We start from the raw sequence: 16,668 nt of genomic DNA, 5'->3' as shown, positions 1-16,668 counted from the left end.
GCCACACATGCAGCCAGGTACTGACAGGTAGAAACAGGAGCACTGTGCTGCTTCAGGCCTGGGGGCTGAGAGGACTGAGGGGAGACACTGGCCTATGGAGGTTGGGGGCTCAGGAAGGGCCTCATGCCACACCTGAGCTGAGCCCTGAAGGGTTAAGCTGCAGAAAGTTGGGTGGGCAGGGAGGCTGTTGAGAGGCCCTGGGCAGGGGCAAGCACCAGATGGAGAATTCTGAGCCCACAGCCTCCCAGTGCCAGCCCGCTGGGCAACCCCCTTCCCTACCACCTGTGCCCACATGGCTTCTTCCCAACTGGCCTGATACCAGTCCTTCCCTGGGGTCAAGCACCCTGGACTGCATCCAGCTCCCAGGGGCATTTGCTCTGGACCATGCCCCTGACCACGAATGTGGTCTGTCTTGTTAATGACAGCACGATTCCATTTGTCCCAACAGTGACTCACTTCCGGAGCCCTGGATGGCGGGGGGTGGGAGGGAGTACCCCTGTCTCTCAGATGCTTGGTGTGTAGTGGGTCCTTGGTCATCATTATAATGCCACCCATTGAGTGTAGCGGTCAGCCTCTTGAAGGCCATCAGGACACCAGGGGGCAGCACAGAGCAGGGCTTCCGGGCCTCTTGAGTTTGAGGCTTCTTTCCAGGAGTGTGTTATCTGTGCAAGTTACTTAAACTCTCTAAGCCTCAGTTTCCCTCTCTGTAATGGGATAACAACGGTCGTGACTTCACACAAGTTGTTGTGGGATGAGAGGAGATAAAACGGACAATTTTAATTTGTCTAAAAGCAAGACAATTTTAGTAAGGTTGGGGAGGGACAAGACTTGTAAATATAAAACAATTTCATTTTTATATGAAAATAGCTATTAGTTACAACACGGTGGAGGGACATGGGTGTCTACACGGGTAAGTATGCACAGATATTTCCTAGCTCCGCTGCTGACAGGGCCTAGAAGTGTCACCCCAGGAGAAATAAGCACACCCAGCACCTAGATCTTGGTTTCTAAGGCCACTCACCAATGAAAGGAACCATGCTCCTTGGAGAAGTGGCTGATACGAGATGAGCCTGGAGCATCACATAATGCTGGAAAGTAAGGAAGTTGCAAAGAAACAAAGGGATGGGTGCATATCAAAAGAACAGAGGGTACCCAAAAGAGCTCCCAGTGGCCAAATTGGACCAATTTAAACAACAAAATAAATAATGTACTTTTAGATTAATTCCAAATTGGAAAATAAATATCCATGAATCCAAACTGACATAAATGACTGAATTAGTACATAAATACAAGAGAAGAAACAAATTCTTTCCTACAGAAGAATTTCAAATAATGACGTACTACTCCCTGCCCCCATGATCCTTCCAGAGTGTAGGCTGCACTTGGTGACTTTGCTTCTAAAGAACAGAATAGGGAAAGAGGATGAGAGTAACTCCACAATGGAGAAAGCTGGAAATACCACCTTGGCCAAGTGATCCAGCCTAATGTGACAGTGATAGAGTCTTATCAATGGTGTGTGCCCTTGATCCGATGTGATGAGAAGGCCAACTCTCTGGCCTTCTTCCTAAAAACCCACAACCCCAATCTAACCACAAGAAAGACATCAAACAAACCCAAACTGAGGGATAGTCTACACTATACCCAACTAGTACTCCTTGCAATTGTCAAGGTGATAAAAAACAAAGTCTGAGAAACTGTCACAGACCAGAGGAGCCTGAGGAGACACAGCAATCACATGGAATGTGGGACCCAGGATCAGAACAAGGAACATGAGTGGGGAAGCTGGTCAAATCTGAATAAAGTCTGGAGTTTAGCTTAAAAATTGTATATTCACATCACACACACACACACACAGAAAGAAAGAGAGAGAGAGAATGGATGGGGTGCCTGGGTGGCTCAGTCAGTTGAGTGCCTGACTTCAGCTCAGGTCATATCCACAGTTCATGGGATCAAGCCCCGTGTTGGGCTCTGTGCTGGCAGTGTGGAGCCTGCTTGGGATCCTTCACCACTTGCGCTCTCTCTCAAAATAAATAAACTTAAAAAAAAAAAAAAAGGAATGGAAAAGAGCGCATTTACAAAAAGGAACCAAAAAAAAAAAATACTCATGAATCTTTGTAAGAATAAAATAAATGTACATACAAGAACTTTTAAAATGAATAAAACTTAAAATATTAGAGATGGGGCCCCTGGCTGGCTCAGTCAGTGGAACGTGCAACACTTGATCTTGGGATTGTGGGTTCAGGACCCACACTGGGTATAGAGATTACTTAAAAATAAAAATATTCCGGGGCACCTGGGTGGCTCAGTTGGTTAAGCGTCTGACTTTGGCTTAGGTCATGATCTCACGGTTCATGAGTTCAAGCCTGTGTCGGGCTCTGTGCTCACAGCTCAAAGCCTGGAGCCTGCTTCGGATTCTGTGTCTCCCTCTCTCTCTGCCCCTCCCCGACTTGTGTTCTCTCTGTCTCTCTCTCTCTCAGAAATAAACACTGAAAACAAATTTTTAGTAAAAAATAAAAATGTTCTCTGTGCTGACAATGTGGAGCCTGCTTGGAATTCTCTCTCTCTCTCTCTCTCTCTCTCTCTCTCTCTCTTCCTCTCTCTCTCTGTTTCTTCCCCACTTGTGCTCTCTCTTGTTCTCAAAATAAATTTTTAAAAGTCTTTAAAAATAAAAATATTAAACAAAATATTACAGAGGCATAAAAGAAAGCATGAACTGATGGAGAAGCATCAACTTCTCTATTTGAATATAAAGATTAATGTTATTATTGACATCATTATAAGAACATCAGTTCTTTGTTCTCTTAGGTAATGTAAACATTTGGTGTGATCCAAATAAAAATAATACCACCGATTTTTTTAATAATGTGTATTTATTTTTGAGACAGAGAGAGACAGAGCATGAACATGGGAGGGGCAGAGAGAGAGGGAGACACAGAATCCAAAGCAGGCTCCAGGCTGAGCTTTCAGCACAGAACCCGATGCAGGGCTCGAACTCATGAACCTGAGCCAAAGTTGGATGCTCAACCGACCGAGCCACCCAGGCGCCCCAATACCATTGATTTTTTTAAAGACAAACTAGTTCTAAAGTTCAATTGGGACAAAGAGGGGGAATATAAAATGGTACTGTGATTTATGGAAATACAAAGGTATGATACTTTATTTAGTTATTTTAATGTTTTTGGGGTTTTTTTTGTTTTTGTTTTTGTTTTTGAGAGAGAGAGACAGCACATGAGCAGGGGAGGGGCAGAGAGAGAGGGAGACACAAAATCTGAAGCAGACTCCAGGCTCTGAGCTGTCAGCACACAGCCCAACAGGGGACTCGAACCCATGAACCACGAGTTCATGACCTGAGCCGAAGTTGGACGCTTAACCAACTGAGCCAACCAGGCGACCCAAAGTTACGATACTTTAACAAAAAAACAAAAAAACACAGTAGCCAATGAATAGACCAATTCTCTGGTAGAGAACAGAGTCCAGAAAAGCACTCATATACATATGGAAACGTAGTCCATGTTACAAATGACATTTCAGCTCTGTGGGGAAAAGATGAATTGCTCAGTGAATGGCATACAGGCAACTGGGTAACCATCTGGGAAAAGAGAGAGTTGGATCCCTACCTCGTCCCAAACATAAAGCCCAGATGGAGCAAGATTGAAATACACAAAACGAAGATCAGACAAATAGTAGATCAAGCAAGTATAGAAGAAATTAAAGGAAGATAGCATAGGAAAACCATTTCGGAATGGAAAAGTAAAAAGGCAATAACAAGATGGGAAGAAATAATGACATATCAGTAAGAGGACGACTCTACAGAAAAAGATGGGCAAGAAATAGGATGAAGCAGCTCACAGAAAAGGACATACAAATGGCTTGAAAGCACACAGACAGAGGCACATTGAAAACACAGTAAGGGAGCACTTTTCACCATCAGTGTGGGGGTCATTTGTGCAGGGGTGGGGGACGCAGGCATGTCACTCCTGGCTGGCAGGAGTGGAAGTTGGAGAATTTTTAGCAACAGCTACCAAAATTATGAGCGCACCTACCTCTGACCCAGAAACTCGTGCCTGAGGAATTTATCCATGTGTGAAAGTGAATATTCTTTGCAGTATCACTTGTATTAGCAATACCCTAGAAACAATTCAATGGGCATTGCTGGGCTATTGGTTCAGGATGGTACCTCCGTTCAATGGAAATGCATACAGCCCTCAGAAAAAGGCTTGAGGACCCTCTCTGTAATGGGGGGAGGAACAGAGATAGAGAGGGAGACACAGAATCTGAAGCAGGGTCCAGACTCCTAGCTGTCAGCACAGAGCCCGAGGCGGGGCGCGAACCCACGAACCATAAGGTCGTGACCCAAGCTGAAGTCAGACGCTTAACCAACTGAGCCACCCAGGCGCCCCTCTTTGAGTCTCTTTGGAAGGTAACACTGCATTCCTTTGGGAAGAGGATTGAGCAGTAGGATTTTTCACTTCTTTTTTTGCCTTTGGGATTTTGAGTCATGTGAATACATTGCCTTCTCAAAACAAGAAGTACACTTTAAAATATAAAATGCTACACCTTCTGGTCCAGCAATTCTGGAGCTAGGTCCTACAGCTACATTTGTGCCCACGAGCGAGGACGTATGTAGGCAGAGATTTACCACACTGTTGCTTGGACTCACAGAGGATGGAAACTGCCTGAATGTCCAGCAGCAGGCCCCAGCTACTGGCAGCCCGTTCACCCGTGAAATTCTGAGGTGTGCCTGTTTGCACTGATAGGTAAGGAAAGCAAAGGGCTGGTAGTGTCTGGAAGGTGCTGCCGTTTGTTTAGTAAGTATCTCCACGGATTTGCTTGTATACATGCACAGAATATTCCTGGAAGAAAACCCCAATCTAGCAACAAAGTTTGCATTGAGGGAGAAAAACTAAGAACTGAGGAAGATGGGAGGGATATTTTGTATGGCTTATCTTTTCCCATGGTCCAGAACCTAGCCCTCTCCATAGGGAAAAAAACAAAAACAAAAACAAAAAACAAAAAACAAACCCAAAACAAAAAACAAAACTAGAAACAAAGCAAACCACTAGCTGAAGAGAAAAAAAAAAAGTAAAATGAGGTCCCCCCCCAGGCCTTACTTAGCACAGCGTCTGGCACACAGGGAGCCCATCTGGCCCCTGGGCATTTGTTGGGCCCTCCAGAAATAACTGGTTGTTGACAAACTCCTCAACTGGCTGGGAAGGCCCAGAACACTTGAGAATCTTCTATAGGACACTAAGGCTCCCGAGAGGTGTCAGGCCCTGAGAGGGGGCAGGCCTGAGCAGATCAGGACCAGGGAGTGCCACCTGAGGAGGGTGAAAAGGCACGTGATGGGCCCTCACTCAGATGAGGGGAAACAGGGAGGCTTCTGAAGGACAGAGCTGGGGCTGACCGGCCATCCCCTAAAGCACTTCTCCTAAAGGCCTGGGCCCCAGTGGTGGCCCTGGCTGCTTGTTTTTTGGATGCAGTGATGTGGTAAGGCCCAGGCTTGGGGAACTGGGGGTGAAGATGCTCTCCCTGCCTCAGTTTTTCCCTGCAAATGTGGACTCTGCTGGGTCCCATCATGCCAGATGCCATGTGACTGGGGGAAAGGCACAATCATGGTAAGGTCCCGTCCACAGCTTTATATAGGACCCACGGTGTCCAGTGACAGTCCAAGGTGCTCCGTCCCAGCAGGCCAGTCTTTCTCATCAGCTCTGCCTCCTCACCCCAGTACTCAGTCCTGGGCCTCCTCATCCATCATCACCCCACTGCGGACAGCTACCCTACACTTCTAGTCTGCCCTCCGTGGCAGAAAGGTGTGGAGCCATGACCTCAGCCAATCAGGGGTGGCAGGCGACATAGCAAGCCAGGGTAAGCCTCATCAAGGGCTCAAAACCCTGTTTCTCTAGTCCACAACTGAGGGTACCACAGCTGTGTTGGTGTAGGGCCTTCTGAGCCCGGGACTTTCAGGTAAACTGAGAACTGGACTGTGCAATCAAGGGATTTGGCCACTCTAGTCTTTTTAGTCCCAGGGGTTAAGAGGTGGGTCAGTGAGAGCCAGGTACTCCTGCTGACACTGTTCTTTCAGCCCCTCCAGAGCTAGGAAAGCAACATTGGGTCAGAAGCAGGCAGTGCAGGGAGTGGCTGGGCTGAAATGGGGTCAGGGCACCCAGGCTGCTCCCCCCACAGTGGCAGGCCGAAGGCCCACTGACCACCAGGCACTGAGAACCACAGGCAGCTTTGGCTGTTGGGGCTCTGCCCAGGGTCTGGCTGCCCTCCAGTGCCAGCACTGGAGCCACAGGGGACGTCCTTAGTGGCAGCTGGGGTGGGCACCCGCTTAGTACCCACACTCAGCCAGCCGCAGACGCAGAGCGGGGAGGAGCCTGCCCAGACAGGCCTGGCGCTTGGCCTGCCCGACTGTTCCCTCTCTCCCGCAGCTGCCCCTGATCAGAGCACCTCCCCACCGCTCCTGGGAGCCTTCCTGATGGCAGGGAGCTGAGGAAAACCAGAACAGAAATCAGCCTTCTCAGGCAACATCAAAAGGCAAGACGGCTGGGTGGAGTTAGGATCAAGGGCAGGAGAGGTGCCAGGGAGACGAGCAGGCCTCAGAGGTCCGTTTTTAAGGACAGGGTAGAGGAAAAGGCACTGTCCTCAGAGAGCCAGGGGAAGGGCTGGGCACACAGCTGGAGCCCTTGATCTTGGACCCAGGACCACACCCAGAAGAGTCTCAGGACCTGACACACTGGCCAGGGACACGCTTGATGTCATCATTTTTATTCACTTTCTGTTTTTGAAAATAAGAGTCGACATACATTTTACATACATGAATATATATATATATATATATATATATATATATATATATATATTCTCTTCTCTATGTATATTATAGTTACTGCAGGGGTCAGAAAACCATCCTCAACCACTCGGAGCCAATTTTCAATTCTGACATTTAGTGGAGGGGGAAAAAAGTGTCCGTGATTGCCAAAAGCAGATTCTTTCTTTATTATTAAACAGCAGTACAGGAAAACCTAATGGTCTGTCAGACACAACTGAAACTTGAGAGGCCAGGGGGAGGGCAGCAGACACTAAGGAGAAACCCCAAAGAAACCCCAGATAGGAAGCACCGCGCTCACCCACGTACCCCATCTCTCAGCCCTGTCTCTGTTTCAGGAACGCAGGGGACGCCAAGGACTATATCGTAGGCAGTGACCGTCCTCAGGGGCAAGAGAGGGAGTGGGGTGAGTGGGTGTGTGCAACTGCTAGGGGAGCAAGAGTCTGGGCAGGGGCTCTGGAAGTTTCTGCCCAGTCTTGCCCATGTGGGTCAGTGCTCAGGAGGCTGTGGCCCAACTGGCACAACCACAGGGCCCCAGCCTGGGTGGATGCAGGAGGGAGGGTTGGGGTGTAGGCCCTGGGAGCCCTAGACCCGACAGAAGAGCTCCCCACAGCCCACCAAGAGAACCTTCCACACACACCAGGGCAGCCTGGCACGAGAGCGGGCAACAGGGAAGACCTCTAACACTGACCCAAAAGAGACTGAAGGGCAGGGGGCTTCCTGGACCAAGAGCCCCGAGGAGGGAGCCACACACTCGCCCTTCAGGCACCAGCCGGGGAAAAGGAAGAGAAGAACCCTGGGTCGGCCGATCAGCTTCTGTGGCCCCTCTGGCTCTGTTTTCTTTGGTCCTCTCCTCACCTGACCCTGTCAGCAGCAACAGAAGAGGGGAGACCCCGAGCTTTCACTCCAGGTGGAATGCTGCCCCACCCCGAGGACCTAGGTGGGCCCGGCGGTCAGGACCAGGGAGCTCCATGGGCAGCCTTGCTCGACCTCTCCGGGGAGGAGGTGCTGCCACTCCCGGGGGGCTCCTTGACAGGGCTGGCAGAAGGCTGAGACGGGCACTGGATGGGGCCTCAGTTCTTGAGGATGGTCTCATAGGCCTGGTACACATGTTGGGACACCTCTGGCGCTCGACATTTCAGGGACAGCTGCGGGGGGGAAAGAGAGGTCAGGGGACGGAGCACTCAGTTCTCCGGGCTCCTCTCTGGGGCTGGGAAGGAACACAGGGAGGGAAGAGAGGGGGAGAACCAGATGGAAGAGTGCGGTGTGCACGTGTGGCCTGGGGGCAGCACAGCTGGGGCAGATGTGTGGTAAAGCGGAGTGGGTGGCTGCTGCGTGGACCAAATATACTTGCAGCCCACACACCTGCTGTCAGCCCAGCCACCACGGCCCTGCTGGCAGGCAGCGTGAATCATGAGCTGGAGGCTGTCAGGGAGTGCCCAGCCCCCACCCCGCAGAGCTGATGGGGCCTTTCACAGCCTGTGGAGGGCTGGGGTCTCTGAGGAGGCAGGGGGCCGAGAGGGAGCAGGCCTCTGCTTAGAGAGACTGGGGGGCAGGCACCGGGGATTCTTCCTGGCTTCCTGCACAGGAAGTTTTGCCGCATCGTGAGCCTGGAGAGTAGGGAGAGGCAGAGGAGAAACGAGTGTCGCCACCACTTCTGCCAAAATCACTGCTTCTAAAGGGTGCGATTAGGAAAGGGAGGAGCAAATGGAGCTCCAGAAGCCAGCCGTGGTGGGCCCGTGGGGTCCAATCTTCTCTGGAGGACTCTGTGCACACTGCGTGTGTGGGGAAGTAGGGGTACCAGCTCCTCAATCGGGTTCACCTGGTTGGGAAGCTTTGGGGTGCCCTCTGCCTGCAGCCTGCATGCATGTCTGCCCTGCTCTGGGGAGCAGCAGGGTGAGGCAAGGCTAGGAGAGGCAGGGTGCACTGGAGCCAGGCCGGGATGTGAGCTGTGCAAGGTATGGCTGGGGAGAATGAGGGGAAAGAGGAAGAGAAAAGCAATCTGCTAACCTCCAAGTCCTGCACCACGGGCACCGGCAGGGAGGGTGGGCATGCAGCAACCAAACATAGGGAGACGGAAATTACCATGACCGAAGCCAATGCCGCGGCCCCCGCCCAACCACAGTGCCAACACTGCCAGCGGGGCCCGGGAACAACGTCTGGAGGGCCACGCCTGCCAGACACTTTGGTTCCGGGGGAGAAGCAAAGCCTGGAGCTCTCTGGGGCCTGGAACAGCAGCACGGCCTCCACGACAACCACGTACTCCGTGGAAGCCATGTTCTGACTGGGGTCTGACACAAAGGCCAGGAAGGACGAGATGCTGGGAATCAGCATCCTCTCAGGAGGGCCCTCAGGCAGGAAAGAGTAGGAGGAGGGCCAGGGTACAGGCCCAGGAGTGCCATTTCCCAGTCAGGTGGGCCTCGGGCCAACTGTGCCACCTCACAGGGGCCAATGTTATAGAACCTTCTAGTCCAACTCACTGTTTGGTGACACAGTTTGGTGTCTGACTGGATAACCTGATGAGCAGAATTCGGAGCTAGGGTCAGAGTTCTGATGCTCATTCGTGCCAGGTTCCAAGGGGCCCCAGCCTAGCTGGGCTAGAGCGCACCCCATCAGAACTGACCCCTAGTCTGGGAAGGAGCGAGGGCAGGAAAGGCTGCCCGGAACATGGAGGCAGACACCCTGGGGCTGGCAGGGCAGGAGCGGGGACCCTCACCGTGAAGCTGGGGTTGCCTGGCTGGATACGCAGCTCTGCCAGCACCCAGATGCCGTTGGTCAGCTTCAGGGACTGGTAGAGCATGTCCTGGCCCTCCACGTTCCTCTTGGCGACAGTGAAGATGTTGCTGCTCTGTAGCCTGCTGCTCACAGCCTCTGAGAGCGAGAAGGGCCCCCAGTCAGCGGTGTGAGGGCCGGGGGCACGGGTGCAGGGCAGTGTGCAATGGGCAGGAAGGTGGAGGAGGGTGCAAAGTCCTACCCGCGTTGAGGGGGCAGTCTCTGATCTGGAACTGGGCTTCATTTTCATTGGGAATGTCCTTCCACGTGGCCAGGAACATCTGCCGGTCTAGAGGATGGGGGGGCAGGGTAGAAGATGGGACCCCGATAAACCTGTGGCCCTGCTCATTGACATCCAGCAGGAAGTGGGTCTGCCAGGGATGCCAACCTGAAGCTGAAGACAGGGACTGGCTCTGCCACCGCGCCTGCTGCTTCCCTGAACAAACCCTCAGCTCTGTGAAGGTGGCTGCCAGTGCGCTTCCAAAAGGCCCTGGGCTTCCCACCTCTGCGCCTTAAATCTCCCCTTCCCAGCATCCACACATGCGCTCCTTCCTGGTCCCGAGCAGCCTGCTTGTTAATCACAGCCTGTGTCACAGGGCTTCTGCGGTGACTGAGAGATGATGTGGGCAAAGTTGTCTGCACAGCTCTGAGCTGGCAGAGAGCCCTCCTGGGGTGGGGATGAGTCTTCTCAGGGGTTTCAGCCAGGGCACAGGAGACGGACATCAAGTGTGGCACGGTGTTGGCTCGCGGTCTCGAGAGCCGTGGGGATGGCCGAGGGGCAGAGCAGGAGAACCCAGGAGTGAAAGCTCCCGCGTGGCCCGCCCCCACCTCGGGACAGAAATGGCCAGGCAACACCCAGCGGGCCTTGAAGGAGGTGTGACCCTCGCCTTAGGCTCTGCAGAGAGGCCAGCGACTCACAAACTTCACTGTGGGGCAAACCCAATTGTTCTATTCCAGGGACTCCAGGGGGCACCATCAGGACTCACCCATCTTCCCATCCTCCACAAAGAGGATATGCAGTGGGTACAAAGTGCTGAAGTAGAAGACGTCAATGTTGTTCTTTACGGCCACCTAGGAACAAGGCCACCTAATTGGTCCCTGATGCCCAATACTACCTCTGAGGCCCCAGGAAAGGCCTGTTCCCTGTGCTTCCCCCTGAGCAGGTTCCCTCACATCCCTTCCCTGGTAACCACATTCTCTCGGATTAGGCCTCCCCTGCCAGATCTTCAGCTAAGGGCACAACTCCATAGACACACCCTTTTGCCAACAAAGGCCAGACCCCCAGACCCCAGAACTCTCCACCGGGCTCCTTCCCTGCAGTGAGTGGGCAGGTGAGGATGGGGGTGCTTGGCCCTGTCTGGAACACACCTGGAGGTTGTTCAGAGGCTCCATCTTCATGACCGAGCCCACCGTGTTGAGAGGCAGAGAGATTTCCACAGTCTGGTTGGGGCTGAGTGGTGCGTGGATCTGGAGGGGGGCGGCAGGGGCCAGGCCGAAGCTGGGGAAAGAGAAGCCCCCGCGGGAATGGCAGGGGGAACAGGTGCTGACGAGGGATGTATGGGCTCCTCAGGCTCCAGAGCTAGGGCAGCAGCTGGCAAGAGGCCTCTCTAGTCAGCTGGCCTCACCTCAGCTCTAGGCCCAGGACAGAAGGATAAGTTCCTGACCCCACCCTCAATGGCCATGTGGACAGGAGGAAGGAGCCCCAGGCCAGCTGCAGGCCTAAAGCCTATCTCTACTCCTCTGCTCCTCTGGCCTAGGCACTGGGTAGGCCTGGGTGAACATGGCCTTGCTCTGTCCTGCCCTTGAGGAGCTCCATCTGACACCAGGGGCCTGGACTATAAGCTGCTAGCAATCCCCATCTCCCAAGACAGATGTGACCACCCCAAGCAAGATGCCAGATTTCACTGTCTAGCTTAGAACTGGCCAGGGAGAGATTCAGAAAAGCCCTGCTTCTTGGTAAAGCAACACGTGGGTATATCAAGAGGATCCCCATGAGTGTGATACATGACCATGAACCAACAGCTCACTGTGTCCAACCTGGACATTTGATATTATACCAACTCCTACCCTCATAAAAACAGTGAGAAGTATACATTCTCTCATCCTCCAGGACACGGAGAATCAGGGAGGGGCAAGCCTGTGTTCAGACCCTATGGGGTGAGTAGCTGAGACCCAGAGCTTGAGCTGCCTGACCTGGCCTGTACTTGCCCACGATGGCAATCAGGCCTGCCCGGGACACAGTGGGAGAACCATGGGCTCCTGTGGTGGCCCAGCGCTTCAGGCTTTCTTGGAAGCTCCCCCACTGATCCTGGGCAAGCCACCTATTTTGAGCCCAGGTGTCATTATCTACTGAAAGGGGGATAATGGCACGGACTTCCCTGGGCTCAAAGTAAGATAATATGTACTCCTAAAGCCCTCGGCACAGGGTCTGCTACCCAGGAGGTTGTCAGCATGCTATACGTCTGTTATGAGCAAGCAATGGGACTACCCCTTAGAACCCCGAGTGCTTCTACAGCCTCTGGGGCCATCTGAGGGTGAGTAGCAGAGCTGATGGAGGGTCAGGACCCACTGGCTTGAGGGCTCTCCCTGAGGAAGCAGCCCCTTCAGTCAACTTCTTAGAGGCTCAGTTTGCTCATCACTAGAGCTGCTCAGGAAGAAGAATCATCAGGAGAGGCTGCTTGGGTCCCCTAGAGAGCCCTGGCCTAGTGGGCCTGGTCCGTGAAGACCCTCATGGTGCCAGAGAGGAAACCTTCCCCAGGAACCTCCAGCGCAGGAGACCCAGTGGGGGTGAAGAGCCCGGGGCAGCCACCACTCCGAGGCTCAGTCTGATGGTTTAATCCTGTGCCACAAGGGGCTGGGGCAGCAAGGTCCACCCCCCATCAGGCTTCTTAGAGCTGGGCCCTGAGATGAGAGCAACTCAGGCCTGGACAGGAGGCTACCTCCTGTTATGTGGGGTGTTTGCCAAAGGCAAGTTCCTAGTTTGGAGCTGGGGGTTTTTGTCAGCAAAACACTCTTTGGGCAGTGGAGGAAGGCTAAAATAAGGGGAGACACTCTCCCCTATGCTTGGCATTGTGGGGTCCACGTAAAGAGGTCACTGGGAAGAAAAAAAAATCGCTGCTTTAGAGGGCTTTGGCCTGAGATGCAGGAATATCCGTCTTCACCAGAAACGAGGCATCAGACCCCTCAGAGCTCTCAGCCGCTGCCTACAGTCACCAGCACGGGCTCTCGACAGACCGGCCTCAGGGAGCTCACCTGTTGCGGTTAAACTGGATGGCAAAGTCGGTCATGACCTGCAGAGCCTTGTTGGTCAGCTGCAGGTCCATGGAGATGGAGCCCACCTGGCGGGTGAAGGTACCTGAGATCTCCAACCCCTTGGCCTTCATGGCCGGGAGCCACACCTGCAGGGAAGACAGCGGGGACGAGGCTCATGTTTGCCACTGCGCTAAAACTTAATAGCCCACTGGAGGGTCCGCCCCCTCTTCTCCTTCCCCCTCTCCCCCGCTCTCTCCGATCAACCACACCTGCCTTTACCACTAGGAGGTGACCATGTGGATCTTGGGACGAGAGGAACAATCCGGCATGGGCCATGGAGGGCACCACCTCAGTGTGGCTGTGTATCAGAGCAGCCTGGGGTAGGGAGGTGTTTGGTGTGCCCAAGGGCTGACCAGTCTCCAGAGGTCCAAGAAGGAACACTCAGTCAGTAGCACTGAGGAAGGTAATGAGACACGTGGGTCCTGCCAGCCTCCTGAAGAGCCAAGTAGAATCAAGAGCCCAAGGGCATCTGGGGCCTCAGCCAGAGCCTGAGGCCTCCCTGGCTGTCACAGTCTGTTCTTCCTAGCAGAAGGCAGGGCTGGCCTTTTTTTTTTTTTTTTTTTTTTAAGTTTATTTATTTTAAGAGAAAGAGAAAGAGAGAGAGGTGTGCATGTGCACACAAGCAGAGGAGGGGCAGAGAGAGGGAGAGAGAGAGAATCCCAAGCATGCTCCGTGCTGTCAGTGCAGAGCCTAACGCAGGGCTCAATCTCATGAACCGTGAGATCATGACCTGAGCTGAAATCCAGAGTCAGACACTCAACCGACTGAGCCACCCAGGCGCCGCAGGACTGGCCTTTTAATTGTAGAAACTGGCCTGACCAAGGACAGCACCTAAGACGGCCTCTTGCCTGGTAGGCCCTCTGCTGCCTGGCTGCACGGGAGCCTCAGCTCAAGAGCCACTGCCTCTCACCTAGGTTCCTTCCCTACATTCCCACCACCAAGACATTTTAACGGATAAATGTGAGTCTGTGTGTCTGTCGCCCCTGTTCCCAGCCAGCTCTTTGAGGGGAAGGGCTCTGCTTTCTGTCTTTACATCCTTGGCCTAGAGCTTGCTGTGGCACCGGCATTCACACAGCGCTTGCAAAGTGAGACAGCTTGAATTAAAACCCCAACCACGCAGGACATCCACAAGCGTCACCCACGGCTGTGAAAATGCCTTTCAGGACGTTTTTGTCTCAGATGCCTCACAGGCCCCCCGAGGTCAAAAGACCCAGGCCCCCTTGAGAGCTTTCCCAAGGTGCCCTGCATGGGCAAATGTCTCACCATCTCTCAAGGTGCCAATTCCAGGAACTTCAGAGACGTCTAGGTCCCCACCCTCAGCTGATCCCAACCCCTACAACACTGTCACACGGCCCAGGTCCTATCACCCCCACCTCCTCCATCTGCCGCCAGGGCCTCTACTTCTCTCTGCAGGCACTCCTGCATCTGAGCCAGCCAGAGTCCACTGGGTAAGGCGGCAGCCCACGTGGCTGACCCAGTCCCTCTCTCCCCACCCTTCACAGCAGCCAAGTCATCTTTTATTTATTTTTATTCATTCATTCATTCATTCATTCATTCACTCATTCATTCATTCAGAGAGCGTAAGAGCAAGCAGGGCAAAGGGAGACAGAGAGAATCCGAAGCAGGTTCCAAGCTCTGTGTGGAGCCGAACACAGGGCTCCATCCCATGATCCTGGGACCATGATCTGAGTCGAAATCAAGAGTCAGACGCGCAACCAGCTGAGCTACCCAGGTACCCCTAAAGTCATCTTTTAAAATGCGAATCTGGGGGCACCTGGCTGGCTCAGTCAGAGGAGCATGCAACTCGATCTCGGGGTTGTGAGTTTGAGCCCCATGTGTGGTGTAGAGATTACCTAAATAAATAAAACTTTAAAAAAAATGCAAATCTGACCATGGTATCCTTAAAAACCCTCCCAGTCCTGCAACGGCTTCCACTCTCCATGGCTTCCATGGCCTGGTGTCCCCTCTGCCAGGCTTGGATTGCACCTGCTCCTCTGCCCTCCCCCACCACATTGTTCCCTATTTGGAAAGTGCTTCTGCAGGCACTCCCACCCCCACCCCACGTGCTAACCTGATCATCCTTTGTTTCCCTGGGACAAATGTGTGAGGGCAGAATTTCAGGGCTTTAGCCTCAGCTGAGATCCAGCAAGCAGAGAGCTCAGAGAATGCCCCCACAGTGGCTTCCCTGGGCCCTGCACCACCCCCCACCAGCAGGCCCCCTTTCGCAGTTCTTGCAGAAGTGCCTGTCACTGGGACTTACTGCTGAGGGCGGGGACCTCGTCTCTCTTGGTCACTGTGGGTTCATGGAGTCTAGCCCACCACAGAACTAATCTTCAGCATTTCCTGAAGGACCCAAGGAAATATCACCACCCACCGGTCCAAATGCTTGAGGAACTCAAGTTCTTGCGCAGAGAAAGCCTTATTCCCTTGACCAGGAATTTTGGCAAATGGATTTACCCCCACGTGCATGGGGGGGGAATGCACGTGGGACAAACCATTCTAGGTAGTCACAGTGCTGTTAGGAAAATGTAGATGACATAGCTACTACTTCTGAAGGCAGAACACACCCACACCCCAGAAACTCCTGTGTCTCAGATAAAGGGGAAAGTCCTGCCTGTGCTGCAAGGATTCCTCTTGCAGGCAGCCTGCGCTGAATTCCTCTGACCGGGTGATCCTCTAACCTCCCACTTCTAGCACTCACTGTTGGCACACCCAAGAAAAAGCAATGACAGCATCCAGTAAAATGAACACACAAGCAGAAGGCCAGCTCCAGACTTAATATTCCTGGCGGGTCTGCAGTCCTGGCAAGGCCTGGCACCCACAGGATTGCAGGAGTCATCGTTGCTCTGGGTTTTTAACATGTATGCATAGGCCTCATGCAGTGAGGTAACCAATCTGGGGAGCAATTAGTGATTCTGCCAACCTATGACACTGAGGCAGGCACACAGGATGTTCGCAAACACTTCGGGGCATGATCACGCAGGGATAAGGAACAGAGGCTTTGGTGCCACCACCCTGCATCAGTTTCAGACTCTCACTTACCGGCTGTGTGACCTTAGGCAAAACACCCAGATTTCTCAACCTCAGAACAGGAATCACAGCACCATAAGGCTTCTGGCAAGATTTAGGGGTGTGGGGGCTGTGCCATGCTCACGCAGTCCATGGCACAGAAGTGTGCAGCTGTTGGCACTTCCCGTCTAGACTTCCTGTCTGCCGTGGGCTCCGTGGGCCCACATCCTGCTATCACCACCTCAGGTACAGCCAGCACACCTGGTGAGGCCAGGGCAGGTGCTGGCTCATGTCCCCCCCAGTCACAGCAGAGATATCCCCTTGCCCCTGGAGCTCAGCGGCGTCCTGCTCTGGGAAGGGAACCTTGGAAGAGAGAGAGGGGCTCCGGCTGGGAACAAAGTGGCAGACACAGTGTCCGACCGGAGTCTGGCCATGTCGGTCCCCTCTGGCAGCTTCCTTGATGCTGGGGGCCTGGCCCGCACTGCGCTCTCCTCAGTGCCAGGCCCACATGATCTTGTCTCCCAGACTCAGCTCTTCTTCCTTCCCCTCGCCCCCATCTCTGCAGATGGCACCTCCCCCACCCCACCACTTGAGCCAGCATCCTCTCCTCCCCACCAACCCCCACATTCTGCCAGTCCCACCGCCCGAGCTCTCCAGTGCAGCCTTTTGCCTCCACCCTCAAAGGTGCCCACCTTGTCCGGGCCACCATCAGCATACAACTCCTACCAGTCTCCTCACTGGGCACC

At 53.4% G+C, this 16,668-nt stretch overlaps 1 protein-coding gene and 1 non-coding gene across 7 annotated transcripts in view; both read right to left on the bottom strand.

The window, feature by feature from the left end:
- Positions 1-6,975: 6,975 nt before the first annotated feature.
- The window catches only part of AP1B1 (adaptor related protein complex 1 subunit beta 1), an 85,556-nt gene continuing 75,863 nt past the window's right edge, over positions 6,976-16,668 (bottom strand). For all 6 annotated transcript variants that reach the window (XM_053206108.1, XM_015083642.3, XM_015083644.3 and 3 more), the window contains 6 exons: positions 12,854-12,999; positions 10,970-11,099; positions 10,588-10,672; positions 9,804-9,890; positions 9,546-9,700; positions 6,976-7,977 (listed from right to left, as the gene is read on the bottom strand). In XM_053206108.1, the coding sequence (XP_053062083.1) occupies positions 7,903-7,977; positions 9,546-9,700; positions 9,804-9,890; positions 10,588-10,672; positions 10,970-11,099; positions 12,854-12,999 (678 nt within the window). In that variant the 3' untranslated portion in view covers positions 6,976-7,902. The remainder of the gene's footprint in view (positions 7,978-9,545; positions 9,701-9,803; positions 9,891-10,587; positions 10,673-10,969; positions 11,100-12,853; positions 13,000-16,668) is intronic.
- Positions 12,190-12,286, bottom strand: LOC113596680 (small nucleolar RNA SNORD125). Its single transcript, XR_003417499.1, has one exon. It is a non-coding gene; the product is annotated as a small nucleolar RNA SNORD125 (small nucleolar RNA).

This window comes from Acinonyx jubatus, chromosome D3, assembly GCF_027475565.1.
Source record: "Acinonyx jubatus isolate Ajub_Pintada_27869175 chromosome D3, VMU_Ajub_asm_v1.0, whole genome shotgun sequence".
Lineage (NCBI taxonomy): Eukaryota > Metazoa > Chordata > Mammalia > Carnivora > Felidae > Acinonyx > Acinonyx jubatus.
Note: the sequence above shows the minus strand (reverse complement) of the source record. Positions and strands in the feature narration are given on the sequence as shown.